Source organism: Ambystoma mexicanum, chromosome 7q, assembly GCF_040938575.1.
Source record: "Ambystoma mexicanum isolate Mex_15411 chromosome 7q, UKY_AmexF1_1, whole genome shotgun sequence".
Classification (NCBI taxonomy): domain Eukaryota; kingdom Metazoa; phylum Chordata; class Amphibia; order Caudata; family Ambystomatidae; genus Ambystoma; species Ambystoma mexicanum.
The window spans coordinates 723,166,929-723,189,332 of NC_090941.1; the positions used below are offsets into that span (position 1 = coordinate 723,166,929).

A 22,404-nucleotide genomic window follows, 5' to 3' on the forward strand; every position below is an offset into this window, starting at 1 on the left:
CCTCGGCTGGGGGAACCTGCTGGCGAACCTCCGGCACTTAGAATTCATCACCGTCGCAAAGAAATCGATTTGGGGTTTGCCCCATCGTCGGAAGAGTCGATCCACTTGATCCTGGCGTAGTTCCCACTCGTGGCACGAACGCAGCTCCCTGCTGAGTGAGTCGGCGATCGTGTTTTTTATTCCTGCCAGAAGAAGAGGCACCAGAAACATCCCTTGGGCGACGGCCCAATGCCACAGATCTTGGGCTTCCTTGGATAGGGCCGGGGACCTGGTTCCGCCCTGCTTCAGGATGTAGAACATCGTGGTGGTGTTGTCGGGGAAGATCCTCACCACCTTGCCCTTGAGGGACGGAAGAAAAGACCTGAGGGCCCAGAACACCGCGCGGAGCTCCAAGATGTTGATGTGGAGAGACTTCTCCTCCGGGAGCCAAAGGCCTCTCGCTTGAAGATCTCAGGAGTGTGCTCCCCAACCTTCCAGGGAGGTGTCCGTCGTCACCGTCACCGGGTGAGCTGGGGTCTGAAAGTCTGTGCCCGCCGACAGATGGGAGCGGGTACTCCACCACCCGATCACCTGACGGAGCGTCTCGTTGAGGGATCCTGTCCTCGAAGCTGCCCGTCGACTGGATCCAGCGGGCGTCGAACTCCTGTAAGGGTCTCATCCGAAGCCTGCAAAGGCGCACCAGATAAATGCAGGAGGACATCATCCCGACGAGGGACTTGATAGATTTTACCCTGGCCATGTCCGTGGCCAGCAGATGCTGCACCTTGCCCAGAATGGTCCTGGTCCTTTCCTCCGACGGCGAGGCCAGCCGCGCCACTGTGTCGAGCTTGGCTCCCAGAAACAGGGCGACTTGCGACGGAACCAGGTGGGATTTTGGAAAGTTGATGGAGAATCCCAGGTCCGTGAGCAGCTGGACGGTCTTCGCAGTGTGCTCCACGGCGAGCTCCCTTGTCCTTGCCCGGATGAGCCAGTCGTCCAGGTATGGGTAGACGTGGATCCCCTGTAGGCGCAGCCGCGCCGCCACCAGTGCGAGGCACTTGGTGAACACCCTGGGTGCCGACTTCAATCCGAACGGGAGGGCCTTGAACTGGTAGTGCCGCCCTCGGACCACAAACCTGAGGAACTTTCGGTGTCTTTTTAGAATGGGGATGTGGAAGTAGGCATCCTCCAAGTCCAACGACGATAGTAAATCGCCCTCCTCCAGCTGTCCCAGCACATGCTGGAGGGTAACCATACGGAACTTCTGTGCCTTGATGTACTTGTTCAGTCGTCGTAGGTCCAGGATGGGGCGCCATCCTCCTGTCTTCTTTTTTACGTGGAAGTACCTTGAGTAAACTCCAGAGCCCCGAAGCCTCTTTGGGACGAGCTCGATGGCACCCTTCTTGAGCATCGCCCTTACTTCCAACAGTAGTTGAGGGACGTGATTTTCCTTCCTGGCCACGGGTGGAACGCGAGGGCACTTCTTCTGAAACTCGAGGGCGTGCCCTTGGGCCAGGGCATCCAGCACCCAACGGTCGGTAGAGATGTATTCCCACACGCTGAAGAATCTCGCCAGCCGGCCTCCCACTGGGGTGCTTCGGCTGGGGGCCCGACCCCACGGTCGGGTCAATCTTGTTTGGAGGCCGCCTTGCCTTCTTGACCTCCTTGTCGATGACGACGGGCACCACCTGACTTGCCGCGTCCCCTGTAGGCTTCCTGGGACGAAGATCTTGCCGCTTGGCGGTAAGTGGAGGAGCCACTACCGGATCCCTTGGAGGCACCTTGTCTGCATCCGGAGCTCCGAAAGGACGGCCGTCGTTGTTGGAGCACTCCCAGTGCCCGGGCAGTCTCTGTGTCTGTCTTGATGGCCTGAAGGGACTCATCAACCGCCTTCCCAAAAAGGTTGTTCCCGTCGAAGGGCATGTCCAAAACCTTGGTTTGTACGTCCTGGCGGAAATCCGTGGCCTTGAGCCATCCTCGTCGTCTCAAGCAAACGCCGTTGCCCAACTGACGGAAACCGGTGTCGGCGATGTCCGTTGCCACCGTGATGGCGTGGTCCGAAGCAATCTCCCAATCCTGTAGGATTTCAAGGGCCTCAGCCCTTTTGGCGTCCGGAAAGAAGTCTAACAGAGGGGCGATTTTGAACCACAACTCCCTGTCGTAGCGGGCTACGATAGCCAGGGCGTTGCCCGCCTTAATAGTCGTCGCTGCGGATGAGATGATCCGTCATCCCATCGCGTCCAACTTCCTGCCCTCGCCGTCCGGCGGGGAAGTTGATGTCGAGGCCGATGCCCCCCCAGCTTTCTTCTTTGCCGCCGCCGAGACGACCAAAGGCACAAGGGGGCAGCGTCGGGGACCCGGTACTTCTTCTCGTACCGTTCCCTCTTTGCCGGCGCCGTGGCAGGGTTCTTGAGGAGGGAGAGCCCCTCATCCCAGATGTCATCAAGAAGCAGTACAGCGAGGACCGTCTTCCTTTTAGCCTTGCGCCGTTGGTAAAGGAACCCTTCTTTCTTCTTTTCTTCTGGGCAGAGCTGAAAAAGCTCGGATGCCCTGGAAATCATGGCATGAAATGATCCAATCTCGTCAGGCGGGGACGCCCGAGCAGGGGGGCGACGGGGGACACATCCCTTCGTCGCCTCCGTCGTCATCTGTACCTGCCATAGCCGTGTCCGTGCCTATCATCCCTGTGGGTAGTAGACTGGGGGGAAGGCAGAGCAGGCGGCAGAGGTGGCGTAGGATGCATTCTCCTCCTCTTATGCGGTGGACTCTCCGAAGGTCCTGGCTCCGGTTCCCCAGTTGGGTCTGGCTCAGGTACCTCCGTTGGGGGAAGGGGCAACCTTGTCCTTATCTCCAAGCATAAGGACTGAATTGCTGACAAAATGGCCGCTGAGGTGTCCTATGGCGCGGGAAACGACGGGCGCGAGGCCTCTTGAGGAGCCTTGTCGGCGACACCGTTGCTCTCGTCGGGATCCCTCCCGATGGGCTGGGCCTCTTCCACGACTTCGATGAGCTCTTCTTCAGAGGTCGTGTCCGTATCCATGATGGCCACCAGCCCCTCCCCCACCTTTTCCAACAAGGACTTTGTGGGGGTCTTCTCAATGGGCCTGAAAGACGACTCCCTCCGCGGTGGCAGGGAGACTCTGGGTCCTGAGGGAGCCTCCACTGGTGTAGCCTCCACAGGCTGAGCCAGGGCCGCGGCGACATCCTCAATCGAGGTCTTAGCAGGGTGAATTAAGGCCATTGTCACCTTCTGGACACCTGGGGCCTTCACCTTGGGGGGAGGGTCCGAGCCTCGCTCCCCCTCTGCCTGAATCTTCGAGATTGACCGGGGCCTCTCCAGAAGCTTTGCCGGGTTCTCGGACTTCCTCTTACCCAAGCCAGAGCGTTGGCTCGTGGTTGATGGCGCCGGGGAGGATGCGCCCTGCCTGGCAGCCAAGGAGCCCGACCGTTCGGCGCTCCCGGTGCCCGCGGACTCGCAGTGCTTAGCCTTTTGTTGGGCCCCCGTCGCCGGGGCGCCCTCACAGGACTTAGAAGACCACTCAGACTCCTTTTTCTTCTTCTCGCCTGACAGGCTCTTCCCTTCCAGCCAGTTGGCGAGACGGAGGTGGCGATCCTTCATGGTCCGCTCCGACATGTTCCCACAAAACGCACAGTCCTTCTCCTTGTGCGTCTTGTCCTCATGGAGACAGTAGAGGCATAACGAATGCTCGTCCTCCTTGAAAACATTCTGAAGCTGGCATTCAGGGCAGGTCCTGAACAGCTATCCCGGGCGTCGAGCTTCCTTTCTCCTGGGCCATGTCCGGAGTAGGCCTCGGAACTTCTGGAATCCTCCAAAAGCGTAACTCAACGAAATCTTCACCCTTGAGGGGCGTAGAAAACTCTGAAACGGATCCCCATTGATCGAATGTAGAAACGGTGGAGCTTGAGGCTCTATTTAACCGAAAAATGAGAAAAATCTCCTGAAAAAGCACAAAAACGCAGCAAAAGCTCGAGAGCTACAGCACGAGGACTCCCAACACTTGAACGTGCGGTAAAAATCTAAGGATGGCTGCCGGAGGCGGGACTTAGGGAGAGGGCAGTCATTGGCTGGGGGGAGTATGACCCAGAGACCAGTGATTGGTTGCTACTAAGAAAGACAGATCAAAAACGAAACTGATACTGATTTTTTTCTATACCGAGGATTCCCGGCCTGACGACAGGGAATATTCATGAGCATGTGAATCCATGCCAGACCCCATGCTGGAGAAAGTATGTTTAAAGAAACACCTCTTATGATATATTTGCTCTCATATCATGGACACAGATCAACAGGCCAAACTGAGCATGCTTTAGAGATTGAAGGAATATTATTCTTTCATTAAACTGATGACTGTGCAGAAACCAAATAATTGCAGGACTTGAACAGACCTCCAAACTAGACCTCCTCTCCCACGATTATTTTAGGTTGGCCCTCACTTTCTTCCCAAACAGTCCTACAACAGCTTCTTCAAACCGAATCCCAGTTACCAATAAAATAAGAATGCGTCCGTCTTGGATCAGTCAGGAATATTTCTCTTTCCCCACTCTGTAGGAAATCAGTCAATTGCAGGACTTGTGCTCTCTCTTATTCCACCTCTCTAGAATCCAACAGTAAAAGCTCACACTCTTGAAGCTCTTTGGAAGGTTCACCAGATTTAAAAACTTTTCATAAACATTATCAGAAAAAAACAAGAGTTAAGCTCATATTTAAAATATTATATTATCAATGTCAATCAAAAGAGAAGAGGAAAGTTTGGTCAAACTAACATTCAGTCAGTTCTTTTTTTTCTTCTTGTCCAAACTATTTGACTCCAATCTCGTTTGAATCAGTGTCAAAAGTGTTGCTACAGCCAGTGCTGAGCGGTTATGTTCGCCATCAAGAATCATAGTCCACCAATCAACTGATCTGACTTGATATTGGCTGAGAAGCTTTCCCAACTCCTGTTCTCTTTCAACCATTAGTTTCGGGCACCTCGCTAACAGATGTTTAGTTGTTTCTATTTCATTCTTTTGATGGCATAGCCTACAATTTGGGGTGATCTTTACGTTCTTTCTTTCGCTCAACAACAGGTTGGAAGGAAATAAGTTCAATCGTAGCCGTAGAAATGGCTGCCTGAAAAATGGATTAGGGAACATGGCTATGTACCGTGGAAAATGATTTAATTTACGTGGCCTCGCCCAGAATTCTTCATAATGTTTGTAATTGTACGGTGATTCTTGAGTATCTATCAAGTCTATTCTGTACAATTTCAGTTTAATCCGATCTGGGTTCAAAACGGGGGAGTCAACTGTTTCGTTCAGCCTTGCTAATGAGTCAACGCAGATTTTTTTCCAATCTTGTAGTAGATTTTTGGTTGGGTCTTCCAAGGCCCCTTGAAGAATAGAAAATTCTCCCTTCGCCGGGGCTTCTACACATTTGCGAAAGAAAGAGTGATTTCCACATAGATATAGCTTTAAGTGAAATTATCGCCAATTCTCTTCTAATAATTGCAACCGGTAGACTTTTTGGTAATCTCAAAATTAAATGTTCCTAATGAAGGATCTGCTACTACTCGAGTTTACTTTCTTTATTGAGGGCAGATTTTGTGACTTTTTTTACCAGGACCTTTTTTTACCAGAATGTTTTTCTGATTCTTTTCGACCTCAGCCTGACTTAATTGAATCGGGCGCAGTTTTTCCTTTGTAATCTCAGCAGTTTTTTGGGAAAATATATCATACATTTTTACTATTTACTATTGGTTTTCTTGCTTTTATTCATAGTTGTATCTTTATATCTTTGTTTTGGGTACCGACCTTGGAATTACTCTCCTCTCTCCCTTGTCCTTGATTTTCGTCCTGAACCTCTGGGGGTAACTGGACTTTAGGGAGCATCACTTCATTCTGAGGATGCTCGCCGGTACTACTGCTCTCCGAATCATTTATCTCTTCCCTTTCCACAGGGATTACCCTTTGGTGCTCTTCTCCATGTTTTGCCATATCCATTGTTCTGAGGTCTCACCTCGAGCGTAACTCTTGCTATTTCCTGTTTTGGTTTCAATTAACCGCACCTCTACAGGATTTAGTTTGTCTAATGGGTCTGTCCCCAATCTCAGCAACAATTGAGTTTTTCTCCGTTCAGCCTTTTCTTTTATTAGGGTATCCAATATATTATGTAGTAGTTCAGTTACTCCAGCCGCTGAGTTTTCCAGATTTTTTTCATTCGCCAATATGAATCCTTCAATCAATATAATTTTGCTATGTAGCATTAATAGTACTGTAGTATGGTCTCCTAGGGTGTTATTCAGGGTCTCATAAAGCTTCATAAATGAGGCAAGAATCGCTGTCATGGTTGCCACACTATGGAAAGCTTTTTCTTTGAGATCGGGGGCAGGATTTTCCAATGAATCCACAAGCTTCTCAGACCCACCCAAACATTTGTCAGCTCTAATTTCTGCAATTGCTTGCACTTCCCGCTCCATTGTGTCTCTTTCTTTGACCCCTTCCTCACATGTTTGAGTATATTTCTCCGAACCATTTATGTTTCTCCCCCTTTTTTAGAATATTATCATCCGATGGCAGGCCAAGTACTCAAGCTGTTTCGTTTGTAACGTTTGCTGCCTCTATATTAAGAGACGTTTCCAGAAGCATTTGATCTGGTATTGCGGACAACCCCACTTTCGGTTGTGAGCTCGTTTTACCCCTGAAGGTACTTGGCGTCTGTAGCCTGTCGTTGAAGAAAAATTGACGCCCCTCCAGAGGGAGCCCATGTGACAGGGATTGGGGGAACCAACTTGATTTCTCCTCCTGGTGGTTTGGGAAATTTGTATTCCCACGAAGTGTCTCACTTCCCTTGCTAATCAGTCGATTAACTGTTGGGAGACCTCCAACTTTTCCACCCCTAGGTACTGGGTTATCAAAGGACCATCGTGGTCTTTTTGTAAGTACAAGCCCTTGCCATCGAAATTCAATGCAGCCTCTTGGAATTGGAAAGCCGAGGCCTTATTTTTTGCTTTCGTACCATTGTTTGTGTCGTGCATACTGGTGCTCCTTCGTTTAGTAGGACCTCTATGAAGCCCTTCTAAGTCAGAATGTTGGGTTATTTTCTCCAGTAACCCTTCTGTCTGACCTTTTGGTTCTTTTTCAGTATTCCCTTGCTCAGGTGTACACAGGGTTGTGTGTGACTCCCCGCAGTTTCCTTCCTTGCATGCACATTTCATATTTATTTTCCCTCATGTCAATGGCATTTTGTTTTCTTCGCCTCCTCCACCCCCGTCAACCGTATGTAAGTCTACGCCCACGATGGCGTTGAATGGGCAGGCGTGCTGAACTGGGCGAGCACCCGACTATTTGGGGCATTACAGTCTTTATGGTCATCTTTGTTGGGTTTTAAATCCTCATTTGTTCGTAGAATGTCACATGCATATGCAGCACCCCCTTCGGGAGAGCCAGCCTCTCCTATTCGATTACTGTTTTCACTATTATCAATAGGAAGGCTCACCTCTACTTCCGCGTCCTTTACCAAGTAGTTCTCACCTGTACTAGTCACGGTCTGATGCATATCGTCTGGCCGCTTGTCTCCATCCTCCATACTCCAGACACCAGACACTCTGCCCATACTCCGCTACGCTTCACTGAAGGTTTTTGAACTTGAGCGTACGTAGCAGGGGGGCTGGTCCAGCGGTGACTTCGGGGCTTGCGAGCGCTGCAGGGATTTGTAGTCCTTTTTCAGCATTGTTTTTGTAGTCCTTTTACACCTCGAACTACGCTGCTTGTCCTTTCTGCTTACTTGCAGTAAGCATGTATGCAATCTCTTCCGCAATTGATCCAAATAATAAAGAGGTAATGCACACCTCCACAGCAGACACTCTGCCCACACTCCGCTACGTTTCACTGGGCCAAAGGTTTTTGAACCTGAGCGAGCGTAGCGGGGGGGGCGGGTCCACCAGTGACTCTGGTGCTTGCGAGCGCTGCAGGGATTTGTATTCCTTTTTCAGCTGCGTTTTTTTTGTAGTCCTTTTACGCCTCGAACGACGCTGCTTGTCCTTTCTGCTTACCTGCAGTAAGTATGGATGCAATCTCTTCCGCAATTGATCCAAAGAATAAAGAGGTGATGCACACCTCCACACCAGACACTCTGCTATGCTTCGCTGGGCTGAAGGTTTTTGAACCTGAGCGTGCGTAGTGGGGGCGGTTCCAGCAATGACTCTGGGGCTTACGAGCGCTGCAGGGATTTGTAGTCCTTTTTCAGCACTGTTTTTGTAGTCCTTTTACGCCTCGAACGACGCTGCTTGTCCTTTCTGCTTACTTGCAATAAGTATGGATGCAATCTCTTCCACAATTGATCCAAAGAATAAAGAGGTGATGCACACCTCCACACCAGACACTCTGCCCACATTTCTTCTTTACTTTATCACAGAGTCAGCTGGGATTGCGTGTCACAGTCTCAAAAGAAGACTTTAAGAGGGCTTGATCACCTCCCTTTCTTAGGGTCCCGATTTCTACCCACTGCACATTCTCTTCACTCTGATCCTGATTCTCCTTGATGCCTTGCCGCATGTTTTTTTCTCCTCCAGTTGTGGCTAACCCATTCTGATCCTACCCCATTCCTTAAGCAATGTGTGTCCTCTTGTGTCTTAATGGATTCGCTAGTTACAACCTCACTGGGACTGGGTGTTTCCACCTGCTTTCCAAACCCCTTCTGCCAATCAACACCATCTGTTGTCTCCCGCAAACCACCTACTAGCATTTTGTACCCATCACCTCCTGTTTTCTCCAGCCATCTTCGGTTGTCTTCCTCCCCACCACCTCTGGCTGACTCCCTTCAACAAATGTCTGATATCTCCAAACTGCTGTTTCTTCTCCCCCTCTTATCTCCACTCTCCTCCATTCTTTCTGTCTCCCTCCAAACTCCTTCTCCAACTTCCTTACAGAATGGTCAAATTGCTCCAAACTTTGACCATGGCCTTCACCAAATACCCACACCTTCCCTTCCTGGGATGTCCGTTGTATATTTCAGTGGGTTCTCCTGTGAGGCTGTTCTGCGTTTTAGGGCCTGCCCTTGTGTCTTCATTGGCGCTGTAGAGTGATTGGATGCTGGGGGACCGTTTTCTCCCCAAAGGTGTAGCACAAAATCGATGGATGAACCAAGGCTTTAAGAAGACATTGCACCATCTTTGAATTCATATCTGTGCAAGTCTGTGAATGCACATAGGCACTGCAAATGCAAATCGAGGTATGCCTGCTGCGGGAACCACAGTAAGGGTTTTCAGTGCTCCATGTTGTAAGGAGCTTTTGGTGAGATTGGAGCCGCCATCTTGTTGAGCCTAGGATGGAGAAAGGTTACCAAGTTCTGCATGGTGACAGGGCTCTTCTGAAAAGGCCCATAAAGGGCTACTTGAATTTTTTAGTGGCATGTGACTGTTGCATACCCAGTGGCATGTAATATGTGGGGGTGGCCAGGGGATCCTCTGCCCTACCTCACTGGCCATCCTCCACTAGTTTGGGAGTTACCAGTCCCCCTTGGTCACCCTTCTAGATTTGCTCAGGATAAGGCACAGGGCGCATTCACAGTCTTCTTTTGAATGCTCTAGTAAATGCTTATCAGGTTACTTACAATACCATGCTCAGAAATTTATAGTGTGGCAGTAATTCTTTTTATACTTGTAACGTCAACCTTCATAATCATCAATTGCAAACTTAATTATGAATGCATTGGTTTGTCTATCTACATACCAGCTTTGGAAATTGTCAATTTGTAACAAATACTGCTTTCCACAAAAACCTTCGTGGCTTACAGCCATTCTCAGTATATTCTCATTTTAAACAATGAATAATGATTTCACGCTGTGTGATTGCTGATGTGTACACTAATACACTGTAATTCCTTCTCATTAACTATCCATGTTGTTATTTTGTAAACAATTGTACAGCTCTGTTCAAACTCACACGATTAGCAACAGAGTATAACAGTATCAGTGACACTTACTGGCATATCTTGGTCCATCAAATATGCTCCATGCCCTTGACTGACAGCTTCCCTGTACTCGCGATGTGCCTCTTTCTTTTCCTTAACCTGTAAAAGAAGGAAAAGCATGACCACATGAAAAGTAAAGTGAATTCTGAAAAGAGGAGGCACTTTGGATGGTGAATAATTGAAAATAAAATCTGTATCTATAGATAATTACCTCAAAACAGAGGATGTTTCCAGGAAATATAACTGATTGGGGCTTGAAACCAATCAAATACCTAACAGAGCAGGTGAATCATAGTGCAAAAGAATGACTTGAATGACCCAATAGAGAGTACTTCCACTGGTCACAGGTTCAGATTTGTTCATTTAGCACACCCTCACAGTGCACAAGTGCTGTACCAAGTAGTGTAAGTAAGTAAGTTGGCGTGAGCGTGATGCATCACTGGTGAGATTTGCAATAATATATCTCTCATTGTCGCCACTGGCAAAACTTGAAGTTGTAGGCCCATAATCACAGGTATTGCCCGGTACCCAGTCAGTTTACCGAAAATAATTCAGAGTGGTACATTTTACGGAAAACCATAATACCGTAAAATACTGAAAATATTAAATATATAAAGGGTAGTAGGGTAAGGGGTTAAATGGGTCCTAATGGGGTTGGAGTGGCGTTATAAGGATAGAAAATCGGGGGGGGGGGGGGGGTGGCAAGGCTGCTGTCCCTTTTAATGAACATTGCACCAAGGATCAAATTAAGAGAGATGCTAAGGAAACTGATAATGTGGCAGAGGAGCAGAAGAAGCAAGCAAATGAGGAGCAAAAGGCAATTCATGTGTTGGCTGAGATCTTGAAAGACAACAGATCTGTAGCCATATGGAGGATTACTGCCCAAAAGCCCTGGATCCTGACTGGCTGTCAGGATCGGAGTATTCCACTCCCTTTGGTAATTAGGCAATATCTGATAGGCTAGATAGATGTATTGGGTGGATAAAACCTGCCTGACAAGTTACTTGTAAGAGCCTTTAACCAGAGTGGAGAGACGTTACTTCCTGCTACAACCTGCCACTTGTGGCATTATTACCATTAGAACCTCGGCAAAACATTAGGGCAGTGGTAGAATTATACAAAAAGAAGTAGTGATCTATGTTCCCTACTGGCCTGACCCTGCTCCCCACAAACCCCATCACCACGCCCCCTACAAACTCCCAAAGACACACGCCTGCTGTTTAAGTGAACATTCAGTGCAGTGCACTGAAGTCCAAGTTTCAACTTTTTCCTACACTTTCCTTTTTTAACAAAACCATTCCGCAACAGTTTCTTTTAAAATAAAAGTATAGGAACAGTAAAACATAATTTTAAAAAAGTAGAGAAACACCGCTCCCGCCCACTTCGACCACCGCATTAGGGATGCTAATGGTTCTCCACCCAGAAAAAATCTACAAACAAGAGGTTTGCCATGGGAATAGCGAAGGGAGCTCTAGGAGGTTACTGGGCAAGCACTACTTTGATGGTCACACTACATCCTAAATTTTAGTCATACTGTATGCAGCATTAATTGGGCCATCATGCTTGTGAGTGAATAAACCTCAGCTAACATTTGTAAAAAAACAGTGCTGATCTTTTGCCCCAAGCATTTAGAAAATACACCAAAATAGTGAAAACCCCTTTTACAAATGTCGTTTTTCCGCATTCCAAATCTAAGTTTTCAGTTATACGAGGTGGCGGTCCTTGATAAGTAAACAGCAGCAAGCGTGATGACGGATAATGCCCTATATCCCATATTAAAAATAAATGTAGATTGTGAAAAAAAGAAGAGAACACAAAGCAAAATCAACCATAATCCTGAAGCACATTTCCTGCCACTCCCTCATGAACTGATGGGGTTGTTTCACCTCTTAGTGTCACCTCTGCATCCCCTTTTTTTGCTTTAAGGATTCCCCACTTTAAGATGCCCATCAACCCACAGCGATGCACTGTATTCAACTATGTGACCCTTCCTGAATGTTAGAATCTGATGGTCCTTCTCGACAAGTCCACATGGCCCATGGGGCCACTAAAACAAAAGGGAACCAGTCACTGGATACCCTACAAGAGGGTTCTTGACACCTCAGTGACAACTAGCAATGCCAAGCACCTGCACTCACCAAAGCACTATTTTTCCTTCATCTGTGTTATGCGACTAGGGACACCGTAGTAAATGTTTCAATATGTCGCTTCCTTTATTCGAGTAGATCACAAATGATGACCTCCCAACGTCCACCAACATCCATCTCAACTTCCACTGCCGTCCCACGCAACTTCTCACCCTGCAGCGCCCTGAGGTTCCATCTCCAAGGTTCCATTCCACCACCAGCCAGCACCACTCCTAAAACTCTGCACTCCCAATGGCCCTCATCGTGGCGTGATAGGGGTTTGTAAGAGGAAATGCCTGTCCTCTGAGAAAGCATCATGAAGTATGACACAGACAACAGACTTCAAGTTCAAACAAAAGATATTCATTAACTTAAATGCCAGGATGGAAAAAGGTCTGTGTTTAGTTGAAATGTCTGCGACAGTATCCAAGGGATGAAGGTTACGCTGTAGTGACAGCGGGAAGTGAGAGATGATGAGTGTTAAGTGAAAAGCTCACAGACTGTTGAACTTTGTTTTGTTGAATCTAGCAAGAGAACGAAAGGAGGGTTTGAGCCCGACTGAGGGAGACCCGTGTGTGAAAGTAAAAGGAGGGTCTGAGTCCGACTGAGGGAGACTCATTTGAAAAGCAAGTCATACGTAACAAGTACATTTTCCAAAATACATTGGAACTGAAGGAAAATATGTAAAGTGGAAGTAAAGAAAGAAAGGAGGGTCGGGTTGGTCATGTGGAGGTGAGAGCGAAAATCCTCCCAGTTTCAAAAGTCGACAGCAGAATCAAGATACAAAAGAACGTTTGAGCCTGACAGAGGGGAACCTATAGTGTGGAATGTGAAGAAAGCTTGGGGAAGTGAACCCCACCAAGGAGAAAAGGTTTGAGCCTGATTGATGGGAACATATAGTGAACTGTAATCAAATACTATACTTAGAAACTGTTTTGCTAAAACTGTGTAGAAGCTTAAACAATGACCTGGACTTGGGTGAGAGGAACCTGAGAGGTTAAACCTGTTAAGGTGGGATTTCCCTACCTAAATGAAACTAAGGAAAGTCTGAATCAAAAAGTCCAATTTAAGAATCGGTCTGTGTTCAAAACCTATGCTTTCCCTCACAACTAATATACAATATGTAGGGATGTCAGCAACCAAAAGAAACATTGTCGAAATGTTCTGAGATTCTTTCAATTTACAGCTTCCTACAGCTCCCGTCCCCAAGTATTAAACAGTTCCAGTAAAAAGTCTTACAAGTACCTCTCTTGAGTTCAGGATAGTACAATTTTAACCAATACTCGGGGTTCCCCTCCCCAAGTTCCAAGTAGCATAGTTCCAAGCACCAAAGATCCTTGAGACTCCCGCCTCAAGTCAAATAAAAGTTTCAAGTCTCAGGGTTCCCTTCGCCAAGACAATTTCAGTAGCACCAAAATATCCTTTGTCTTTTAAAGTTTTGTCACTCTTGTGCCCTCTTTTAGGGTGGGTTCTCCATGTATAAATTGTAACTGTGTGGGAATAACCCTCAAAGTTTTAATTACTTTTGCTTTCAGAGTTATTTTCTGTTATATGCAGTTTTCACGTAATTTGATATCCAATGTCTTTCTTTGTGTCATTGTTAAAGTTCCATTCACTTTAACATTCCGTTTGTACAAGAAGCCAGAGACACCTCCACCTCCCGGCGAGAGATCGTTATTTCAGAAAGGCTGTGAGGATTGAGCAGGACAGCCCAACTGTAAGGGAGAAAGAGTCTTCCTGAGTGCCACAATGTTACCAGCCACCGTACCGGGTGAACAGCAGAGTTGGGGAGGCACAGAAGCGTCAGTGGTACCAACCTTGACTCCTACATCAAAGGTGCGAAAGACTGAAAACATCTTAACATGACCAGCAAGTTGAGGGAAGCAAAGAAAGCCTGGTCTGTGTTTAGTTGAAATGTCTGCGACAGTATCCAAGGGATGAAGGTTACGCTGTAGTGACAGCGGGAAGTGAGAGATGATGAGCGTTAAGTGAAAAGCTCACAGACTGTTGAACTTTGTTTTGTTGAATCTAGCAAGAGAACGAAAGGAGGGTTTGAGCCCGACTGAGGGAGACCCGTGTGTGAAAGTAAAAGGAGGGTCTGAGTCCGACTGAGGGAGACCCATTTGAAAAGCAAGTCATACGTAACAAGTACATTTTCCAAAATACATTGGAACTGAAGGAAAATATGTAAAGTGGAAGTAAAGAAAGAAAGGAGGGTCGGGTTGGTCATGTGGAGGTGAGAGCGAAAATCCTCCCAGTTTCAAAAGTCGACAGCAGAATCAAAATACAAAAGAACGTTTGAGCCTGACAGAGGGGAACCTATAGTGTGGAATGTGAAGAAAGCTTGGGGAAGGGAACCCCACCAAGGAGAAAAGGTTTGAGCCCGATTGATGGGAACCTATAGTGAACTGTAATCAAATACTATACTTAGAAACTGTTTTGCTAAAACTGTATAGAAGCTTAAACAATGACCTGGACTTGGGTGAGAGGAACCTGAGAGGTTAAACCTGTTAGGCAGAAACCTGTGCAGTTCCCTTAGGGACCACTGCAAACATTTTAAGACTACAGGTGTTAGCAGTAAACCCAATTGGTAGCAGTCTGTACCACCCAGATTTACCTGGAAGCTGTGGCTGAGCAGTCAGACTTCTCTCAAGAGTTAGGCAGTATATAGAGTATACAAAATAGGGCTCAAAATACAGTAGTACAAACAAACACTGACCAGAGCTTTGGTATAAAAGTATATAATTATTTATTTTAAAAACACACTTGTAAAAATACACTGGCACTAATATGTCAAGCAAGTTCAAACACAGTCACTAGAAATACATACACCTCCCTGATTAATTATTTGACAAGTCTAGGTTAATACACCACTTATTTAGCAAAACAGAGGTGAGTGCGTAACCATAGATGGCACTCCAATAATTATTTAAAAAGGGAGAGAAAAGGCAGAAATAGGAAAACACACAATACCAACACTTTTAAAGAACCACAGCAAGTCAAGAAAGGCAGGGTCTACTGTAGAGAAAAAAGTTCATAGGCCAGGCACACTCTTGGGGAGAGCAAGGCGGAATGTGCCCAAGATCGCACAGTGGAAATGCACTAAAAGTCTTTGCAATAAAGTCAAAAAGAGGTTGGATCAAGATAGAAAGGTAATGTTAACAGGTCCGAGGTCACCCCAGGATAGAGAGTCAAGGATTTATCGGACACCTTGGACAGTCTGTTGCAAGGGAGACCAGGCGGGACACAGTACCTGAAATGGTGAGAAAGTTCCAGCGGGGGCAGTTGTTCCTGGCAGCGGGTGCAAGTCGGACAGCGCCCCCTTGAAAAACAGACCCAGGGGCAATCGAATTACCCCTACCAGTACTTCCACAATATGATGGTTTGTTCTGGTTCTGTTCACAATTTAAGACTATTAAGTCAATGGTGACTTTACATGCCCTGGGAGACAGTAATCAGTCCTAGGGTATGGAGTATATGTTTGGGGGTCACTATGACACCCCTGTGTTACTGCACTGAGGGTGCTGTGTAACAAATATACCAAAAACACATGAAGCCCTATGGAGTAAAAGACCCCATAGCCCATAAAACACATTACAAAGTCAAAGGACATTCTCAAATCATGCCTAAGAGTAGGAGAAAAAATAGTGACCAAATTCTGGACATTTGTGCAGTCAAGCAGTGTTACGGAAACCATCAGTTCCACAACACAGAAAGCCATTAGCAAAGCGTATAGCTGACAAGGGCGGCAGATTGTTATACATGCACCCACACCTTCAGGGATTCAGCCTCAGAAAAAAAGAAGGCATACTCTTAAAGGAATGTGTACAGTATGGGAGCAGGCCAGTTGTTGCCATATTACTTGCTAGTCGACCACAACACTTGCAGCAGTATACATGACTACATTCACTTTGCAAATGCCCACACCCTGCTTCTAGAATGGCAGATGAGCAAGCTAGTCAAGCTCCACCTACAAACCTTTAAATATGGAGAAGGGGCAGTTGCCCGCTAGTATGTACAGGGAAATTTGATTTTACTTGGGCAAAAGCCAAAAAAGGCAGACAAAGGGACTGAAGCATCGGAAGATAAATTGATTTACCCAACATCAAACCGTTTTGGTAAAGTAGCAAAGGCGAGATTACACTCCAGATCTTCGAGTTTGAAAGTTAGCAATTGGGCACATGTTTATGCCTACCTTTTATCTCCATGCTAGCCTATTTGACGTCATATAGGACTTCATATTGGTGTTTAGTTATTTCCAAGCATTACATCATGCTACTTATTTGTCAGATAAGGGCTCTGAAGAAGAGGTGGGGTAATATATTGTACAACTTCAAAAACATTTGGTCAGATAGGAAACTGAAATTAGAATCAGAGAACTTGTCACCAACACCATAAGGGTAATGGAAATACAATCCTTGTCCCATAGAAGACGTCAAAGAAAGAGGCACTAAATGGCACTTTATGGTGGGACAATGTATGCTTCTATCCTTTTATGAAAACCTCTATTGTAGTTTTTTAGATAAAGTAAAAGAAAATCTGCAACAACCTCCACACTGCACAATACATTTAGCTCAGTTCAGTATCTAATGAGCATAAACATGTATTTCATATAATGATCCCCACAAATGCAAATTCAGAACGTACTCCTTCCTCATAACAGAGCTTACTCAGACTATTCAAACCAAATTCCATGGGCCTCATAATTTTGGCAGTCCGGGAACTACGGTACCAGTAAGCATGCCCGTACCGTAGTTCCCGGACCGGTAAACTACGAGTTGTGCTCGCGGGTGCCTTTCTGCCTGCCAGGTTGGACCTGGCGGGCAGAAAGGCACCCACGAGCACAGCATGTCGGATGCACAGGCACCGTTCATAATGGTGCTGGTGCATCCAACCTCCCCATTCCCATGGGGAAGAATTTTTCCCGGCGCCCAGGAATGGGCAAATACCGGGTCCGGCAAGGCCGTAATGACCCAGTAATTGCCCATTTCTGCGCGCCAGAAAAAATAAAATACTGGCGGTAGCCGTGCCTGCATTAACGGCAGGGCTACCGCCAGCCTCGTAATGAGGCCACATGTCTCTTATCTAACATCTTGAGCAATTACCAATATCTAAACAGTAACAGAGGTAGACGGAGCAGGTCCACAGTGCAAGAATGTATAAATGAATCAGTGGGAAAAGGGCGGCATCAGGAGGAAAAATAAAAAAAAGGGAATGGCAATTCGACTACTATACTTGGACATCACACAACTCCCAATTCACAAGATCTACAAAGGCTTCTGTGTTAAAGAATACGCCATCTTAAACCCCTCACACTATGCCTATCAAACCTGCTCAATTTGCCACGCTTTTAGGTCATCCTCACAGTTGCCCTGAAGTCTATTCATATGCGACTGGCCTAAGAAATATTTTACAAAACAACCTTCCCACTATTTATCATGCATTATCAACAGCAAAGCTACTAAAGGGTTGCCAAATGTCCACAGATGTATGGAGTCCATCCTTATTCACAGCAGTATTTTTTTCCATTTTACAAATCCCTCAAAGGCTAGTGCACTAATGTACCAACAGTGGGGGTTCTGGTTGTTTCCACCTTTGAGCAATCCTTAGATGTACTGCAACTAAAGTGTAAACCATTTGCCCATAGGTGTGCACATGTGTAAGCACCATGATCATCGTGAGCAACTAGAAGAACTACTTCAGGGACTCATGGCAAAGCTAGATGGATAGATAGATTTAATTATACTTTCATCTGACTAGCCGCTAGTGACGGAAAGAAAATCATAAAAGCATATTCAAAATACAGTCAAATTCAGAATAAATACAATGGTCTAAAATACAGAATCAAATAGGCTGAAGTAAAAAATCCATTGATAAAAGCAATAATATCATCAACAGCAAAATTAAAAACATTCCCAGCCATATTGGCAATGGTATTGCAAGATCCATCCGAATGACTGAATATTGTTTCAGGGGAGAGGTAGAAGAAAGAAGGGGCATTTAAACTTCATCACAGTTAGGGAGAATTCTCTGTAAAGGCTAATTTCCCAAACCTAGTGAGCTTTGCTGGATTTTTGGGGTTTATTTTTTTTCTCCTGCTAAGAGGGAGACTCTTTTACTCCCACTCTTAGGCATGATTTAAGGTGTTCCTTTATCTTTCCATGTGTTTCATGGGCTGTGGGGTCTTTTACTCCATAGGGTCTCATGTGTTTTTGATGTGGGTTACACAGCACCCTCCGTGCCGTAACTCAGGGGTGTCGTAGCGACCCCCCAACATAGACTCCATACCCTGGGACTGACTACTGTCTCCCAGGGCATGTAAAGTCACCATTGGCTTTACTAGTCCCAAATTATGAACAGAAACCAGTACAAACCATCATATTGTGGACATACTGGTCGGGGCAATTCGATTGCGCCGGGGTCTGTTATTCGAGGGGGCACGTCTCCGTCCCCCATGATCGAGTTTTGGCTGGTGGCAGTGGATACTACTTTTTATATTCGACCGCGAATATATCTCTATGGGATTTTCCCATTGTTCGAGGCTACCAACTTTAATTATTTAATTCTTATAGCCTCGAACATACCGCCGGTTTATTTATTTAATATTAATTCACCGGTTGGTATTTTTTGCCAGAACTCGATTCTAAAATGGCGTTTGTGTTCTCTTCTGTGACTCCAACCCAAGTCAAGCCCTTTGTTCCACTTTTTTGCGGGCTTCTCCACAGAAGCCTCCAAAAGTGGTGCCACTCTGTCTGGGTACCACAGGGGGTGTGGGAGGGGGTTTAGGCACCCTGGACTGAGTTACCTTGGTAACTCAAGTCGCACTTTTGTGTGATTGGCCCAAGTGGTGAGCCGGCCGGCTCACCTCTTAGCATGTTTGATTGACAGCTAGGCTGAATTAATGGGGTTTGCTGCATAAAAGCAGGACTTTGGGGACTGGAACATCAGAAGTCGCCACAGGACCTGAGAATCCGAGGAGGGAGAAGCTGAGCCGACCTGCAACGACACCACCGGTGGAGCCCTGCTGAACCGTCTCACCACTTTTCCCGACGACAGAGGAGATAACCAGTCCGGAGAGTCTTCTTCCTTTGACTGGTGGGGATAACCAGTTTTCACCTTGCTGGAGCATCTCGTGGCCGCCTTGCTCGTGCCAAGCACCCCGGCAACCGGAATACCACGGTTTACCACTACCGCGAAGAGAAGAGTAGTGACTTTTAACCGAAGAACTCCGCGGCTGGTTTCTTCCCTGGCAGTGCAACGACCTTCATCTTTCCTCCACGGCGAGACCTCCTCTTCCTCTGGACGAAACACCGACTTGCACCCGCTGCCAGGAACAACTGCCCCCGCTGGAGCTTCCTTCACACTTAAGATACTGTGTCCCGCCTGGCTTCCTTTGCGACAGATCGTTCGGGGTGACAGTAAAGCCTCGACTTTCTAACCTGGGCTGGCCTGGGACAACCTAGCTAACTTTTCCTGACCTTAATTTCATCCTTTTTGTGCGAACTATCTACAAGACCCTTTGGGCATAACACCACTGTGTAAACCTGGACCCCCTTCTGCTTGCTCTCTTCAAGAGTAGGCCTTGCAATTGACTTCCTTGCTCTCCAGTAGAACTCTGCCTATCCTGCCTTACTGTGGTTCTTGTAAAAGTATTGAAACTTGTGTGCTTCCATAACTCTGCCTTTTTCCCTCCCTTTTTTATAACTTATTAGAGTGCCATCTTATGTGAAGCGCTCACCTCTGTCTGAAAATAAGTGGCGTTTCTCACTAAGACTTGTCTAATAAGTAATTAGGGTTGTATATATATGATAGTGACTGTGTGCTGAATTTACTCACCTCTTTTTGCTAGTGTAAATTACAAGTGTGTCTTTAAATAAATAATTATATACCTTTACACCAAAGCTCTGGTCAGTGTTTGCTTGTGCTACTGTGTCTCTGTACCTATTGTGTATACTCTATATACTGCTTAAACCTTCTTGAGGGAATTCTGACTGCTCAGCCACAGCTACCAAGTGAATCTGTGTGGGTCAGACTGCTACCAAGTGGGTTTACTGCCAAACACCTGTAGTCTTAAATATTTTGCAGTGGTCCCTAAGGGAACTGCACAGGTTTCTGCTTAACAATCACTCGCAGCTCTGATGAATCCTGCGGCGTCCTCACAGAATCCCTGCCTAAAATATCCTTCCAGGTGGCCAGGGGAAGGCAGCCACTACCTGATCCTAACCCTGGGGGTGGTACTAGCCGGGTGGATCACCTGGGACCAGAAGGCCCCTACGGAAATGGGAGGACTCCGTTGGGATAGGGGCGGTACTCATCTTCCTCGAAAGATGAGATTTCCATAATACTGGAATACCTTATGCTTGTTGTCAGAGTAAGGCTGCCCCTTCCCACAAATACTCACATTTTTAGATGTGAAAACCCTCATGGTCAACATTGGAATTATTTATGTAAAGATCAGGGCCTGAATACCATTGCTTCTGATAATTGTGATTTCCCATTAGATTTGAATTATGGAGTCAAGAACCAACCATTGATTCCTCTAACTCCAGCTCCTAATGGTGCATTCTATAAACAGAATGAATTAAATAAGGTTAAAACTGAAGCCTTTGATATAAAAAGAAACTGGAACATTAGAGACTCCAAGTCTCATAATGCTCTACGGAAAGGGACGAGAAAGAGGGTCTCATAGGCACGGAACTGTAGTATGCAGTCTAGTGGTTGTAATGACCCACACCTGAGCAAGACTTTTCAATATTTAAGGCCCCTTGAGGTGGAGGCCATTAGAAGTAGAAACAAAAGGAGTAGCCAGCAGCAGAGGGAGAAGCAGAGGCAGAGAAACGAAGATGTTGAAATTGCCGCTGTGTTTGCAGCGGATTACGGTGCTGAGAGAGTCGTAGAAGTCAGAAAACTGAAGTGCAGAGGTCGTACAGTGGGAACCGTTGCTTTGACAGGGTGTCCCTTGGGAGAGAGAAGCTATCCTTCTGTACCCTGCTCCGGTGGCTGGCGAGCACTGGAGAATGCGAGAAGCAGAACTGGGCTCCTTCTAGGAAGGTGCAGGCTGCGAGAGTGCGACCAGAGCTGTCAGAAGCTCAGAGACCGACTGAAGAAGCAGAAGTCACAGCCGCTCGATGCAGAAGCGCAGGGAGAAACCAGTGAGCTGGCCTTCATCAGGTGACCATGGGGTGCTCCGCTGGCTGCTTGCAAGTATTTTGAATGCTGAACTTATGAAAGAAAACCATGTTGGTGTGATACTAAGATTGAGAGAAAGCGAGATGAGAAAGCGTACAACTATTATTGACAAAGTAAAGAGGGTGCAATATTTGAGAAAGACTGTAACCATCATTGCCAAAGTAAAGAGAGGGCAATATTACAGAAAGGTTATAACCATTATTGCCAAAGTAAAGAGGAGGCAATATTTGAACAAGATGACAAAAAGCATTGCCTAAGCCAAAGAAGGTCAATAATAAATAGAAAGGGAAACAGCTTTCCTAAAGAGAGAAACTTGAACAGAAGATATTACCAGCAGTGGACTGGTGCATTGGGAAGAAAACAAAGGTGGCAGGAAAGAAGATCTCCATGTAGCAATCAACAGGGATAGGCAAATAACCTGCATTTCATGCAGCAATTAAATCAGAGGAACACACAATGTCAATGGGCCTCATTACGACCCAGGCGGTAAGTTACCGCCTGGGCCGTGACTTTACCACCATGGCGTAAACTACGTTTACGCCATGGTGGTTGGCGGACTTACCGCCCCATTCCGAGGTCGGCGGGGCGGTAAGTCCCCAATCCCCATTTACCCTTCCCCATTCCCATTTTTGCCCCATAGGGCATAATGGGAGTGGGGAAGGCGTTAATTACGCCACCGTAAATTACGGTGGCGTAATTAACTCCATGGTCCCTTAGCGCCATGGATTTTAACACCTGCTAAAAGCAGGTGTTAAAAGCGCCATGGCGCTAAGGGACCTCGTAGTTGGCGGTAAGGGGTCGGCGCAGCTAACGCTGGCGTTAACCCCTTACCGCCAGGGTCGTAATGAGGCCCAATGTGTTTTGTGTTCTTATGGAAGAAGCTGTGAATCTTAATGTGGTTGAAAGCCAAAGACTTTTCTCAAGTGTTGAAGCAGACCTCCCCACCAAGAACTTGTAGTAGTGGTAGGAGTTTTGTCCTGGCAGTTTTGTCCTGGCAGGTGAGTATACCAGGAAAGGGACTTTTTAGTGGTTAGTATATGGCAAGTTAGTGGACCAGGAAGAAGATGCCGAAGCACTGCATTGTGATGGAAAGAAAGTGGCAAGACCACTGTTGTGTTGTAATGAAAGCTATCCTGACAA

General features: G+C 46.6%; 1 protein-coding gene across 7 annotated transcripts in view; it reads right to left on the bottom strand.

Annotated features, from left to right (window-relative positions):
* PARP4 (poly(ADP-ribose) polymerase family member 4) overlaps positions 1-22,404 on the bottom strand; it is a 2,748,946-nt gene that overhangs the window by 1,864,685 nt on the left and 861,857 nt on the right. For all 7 annotated transcript variants that reach the window (XM_069639202.1, XM_069639198.1, XM_069639200.1 and 4 more), the window contains exon 17: positions 9,962-10,048. In XM_069639202.1, the coding sequence (XP_069495303.1) occupies positions 9,962-10,048 (87 nt within the window). The remainder of the gene's footprint in view (positions 1-9,961; positions 10,049-22,404) is intronic.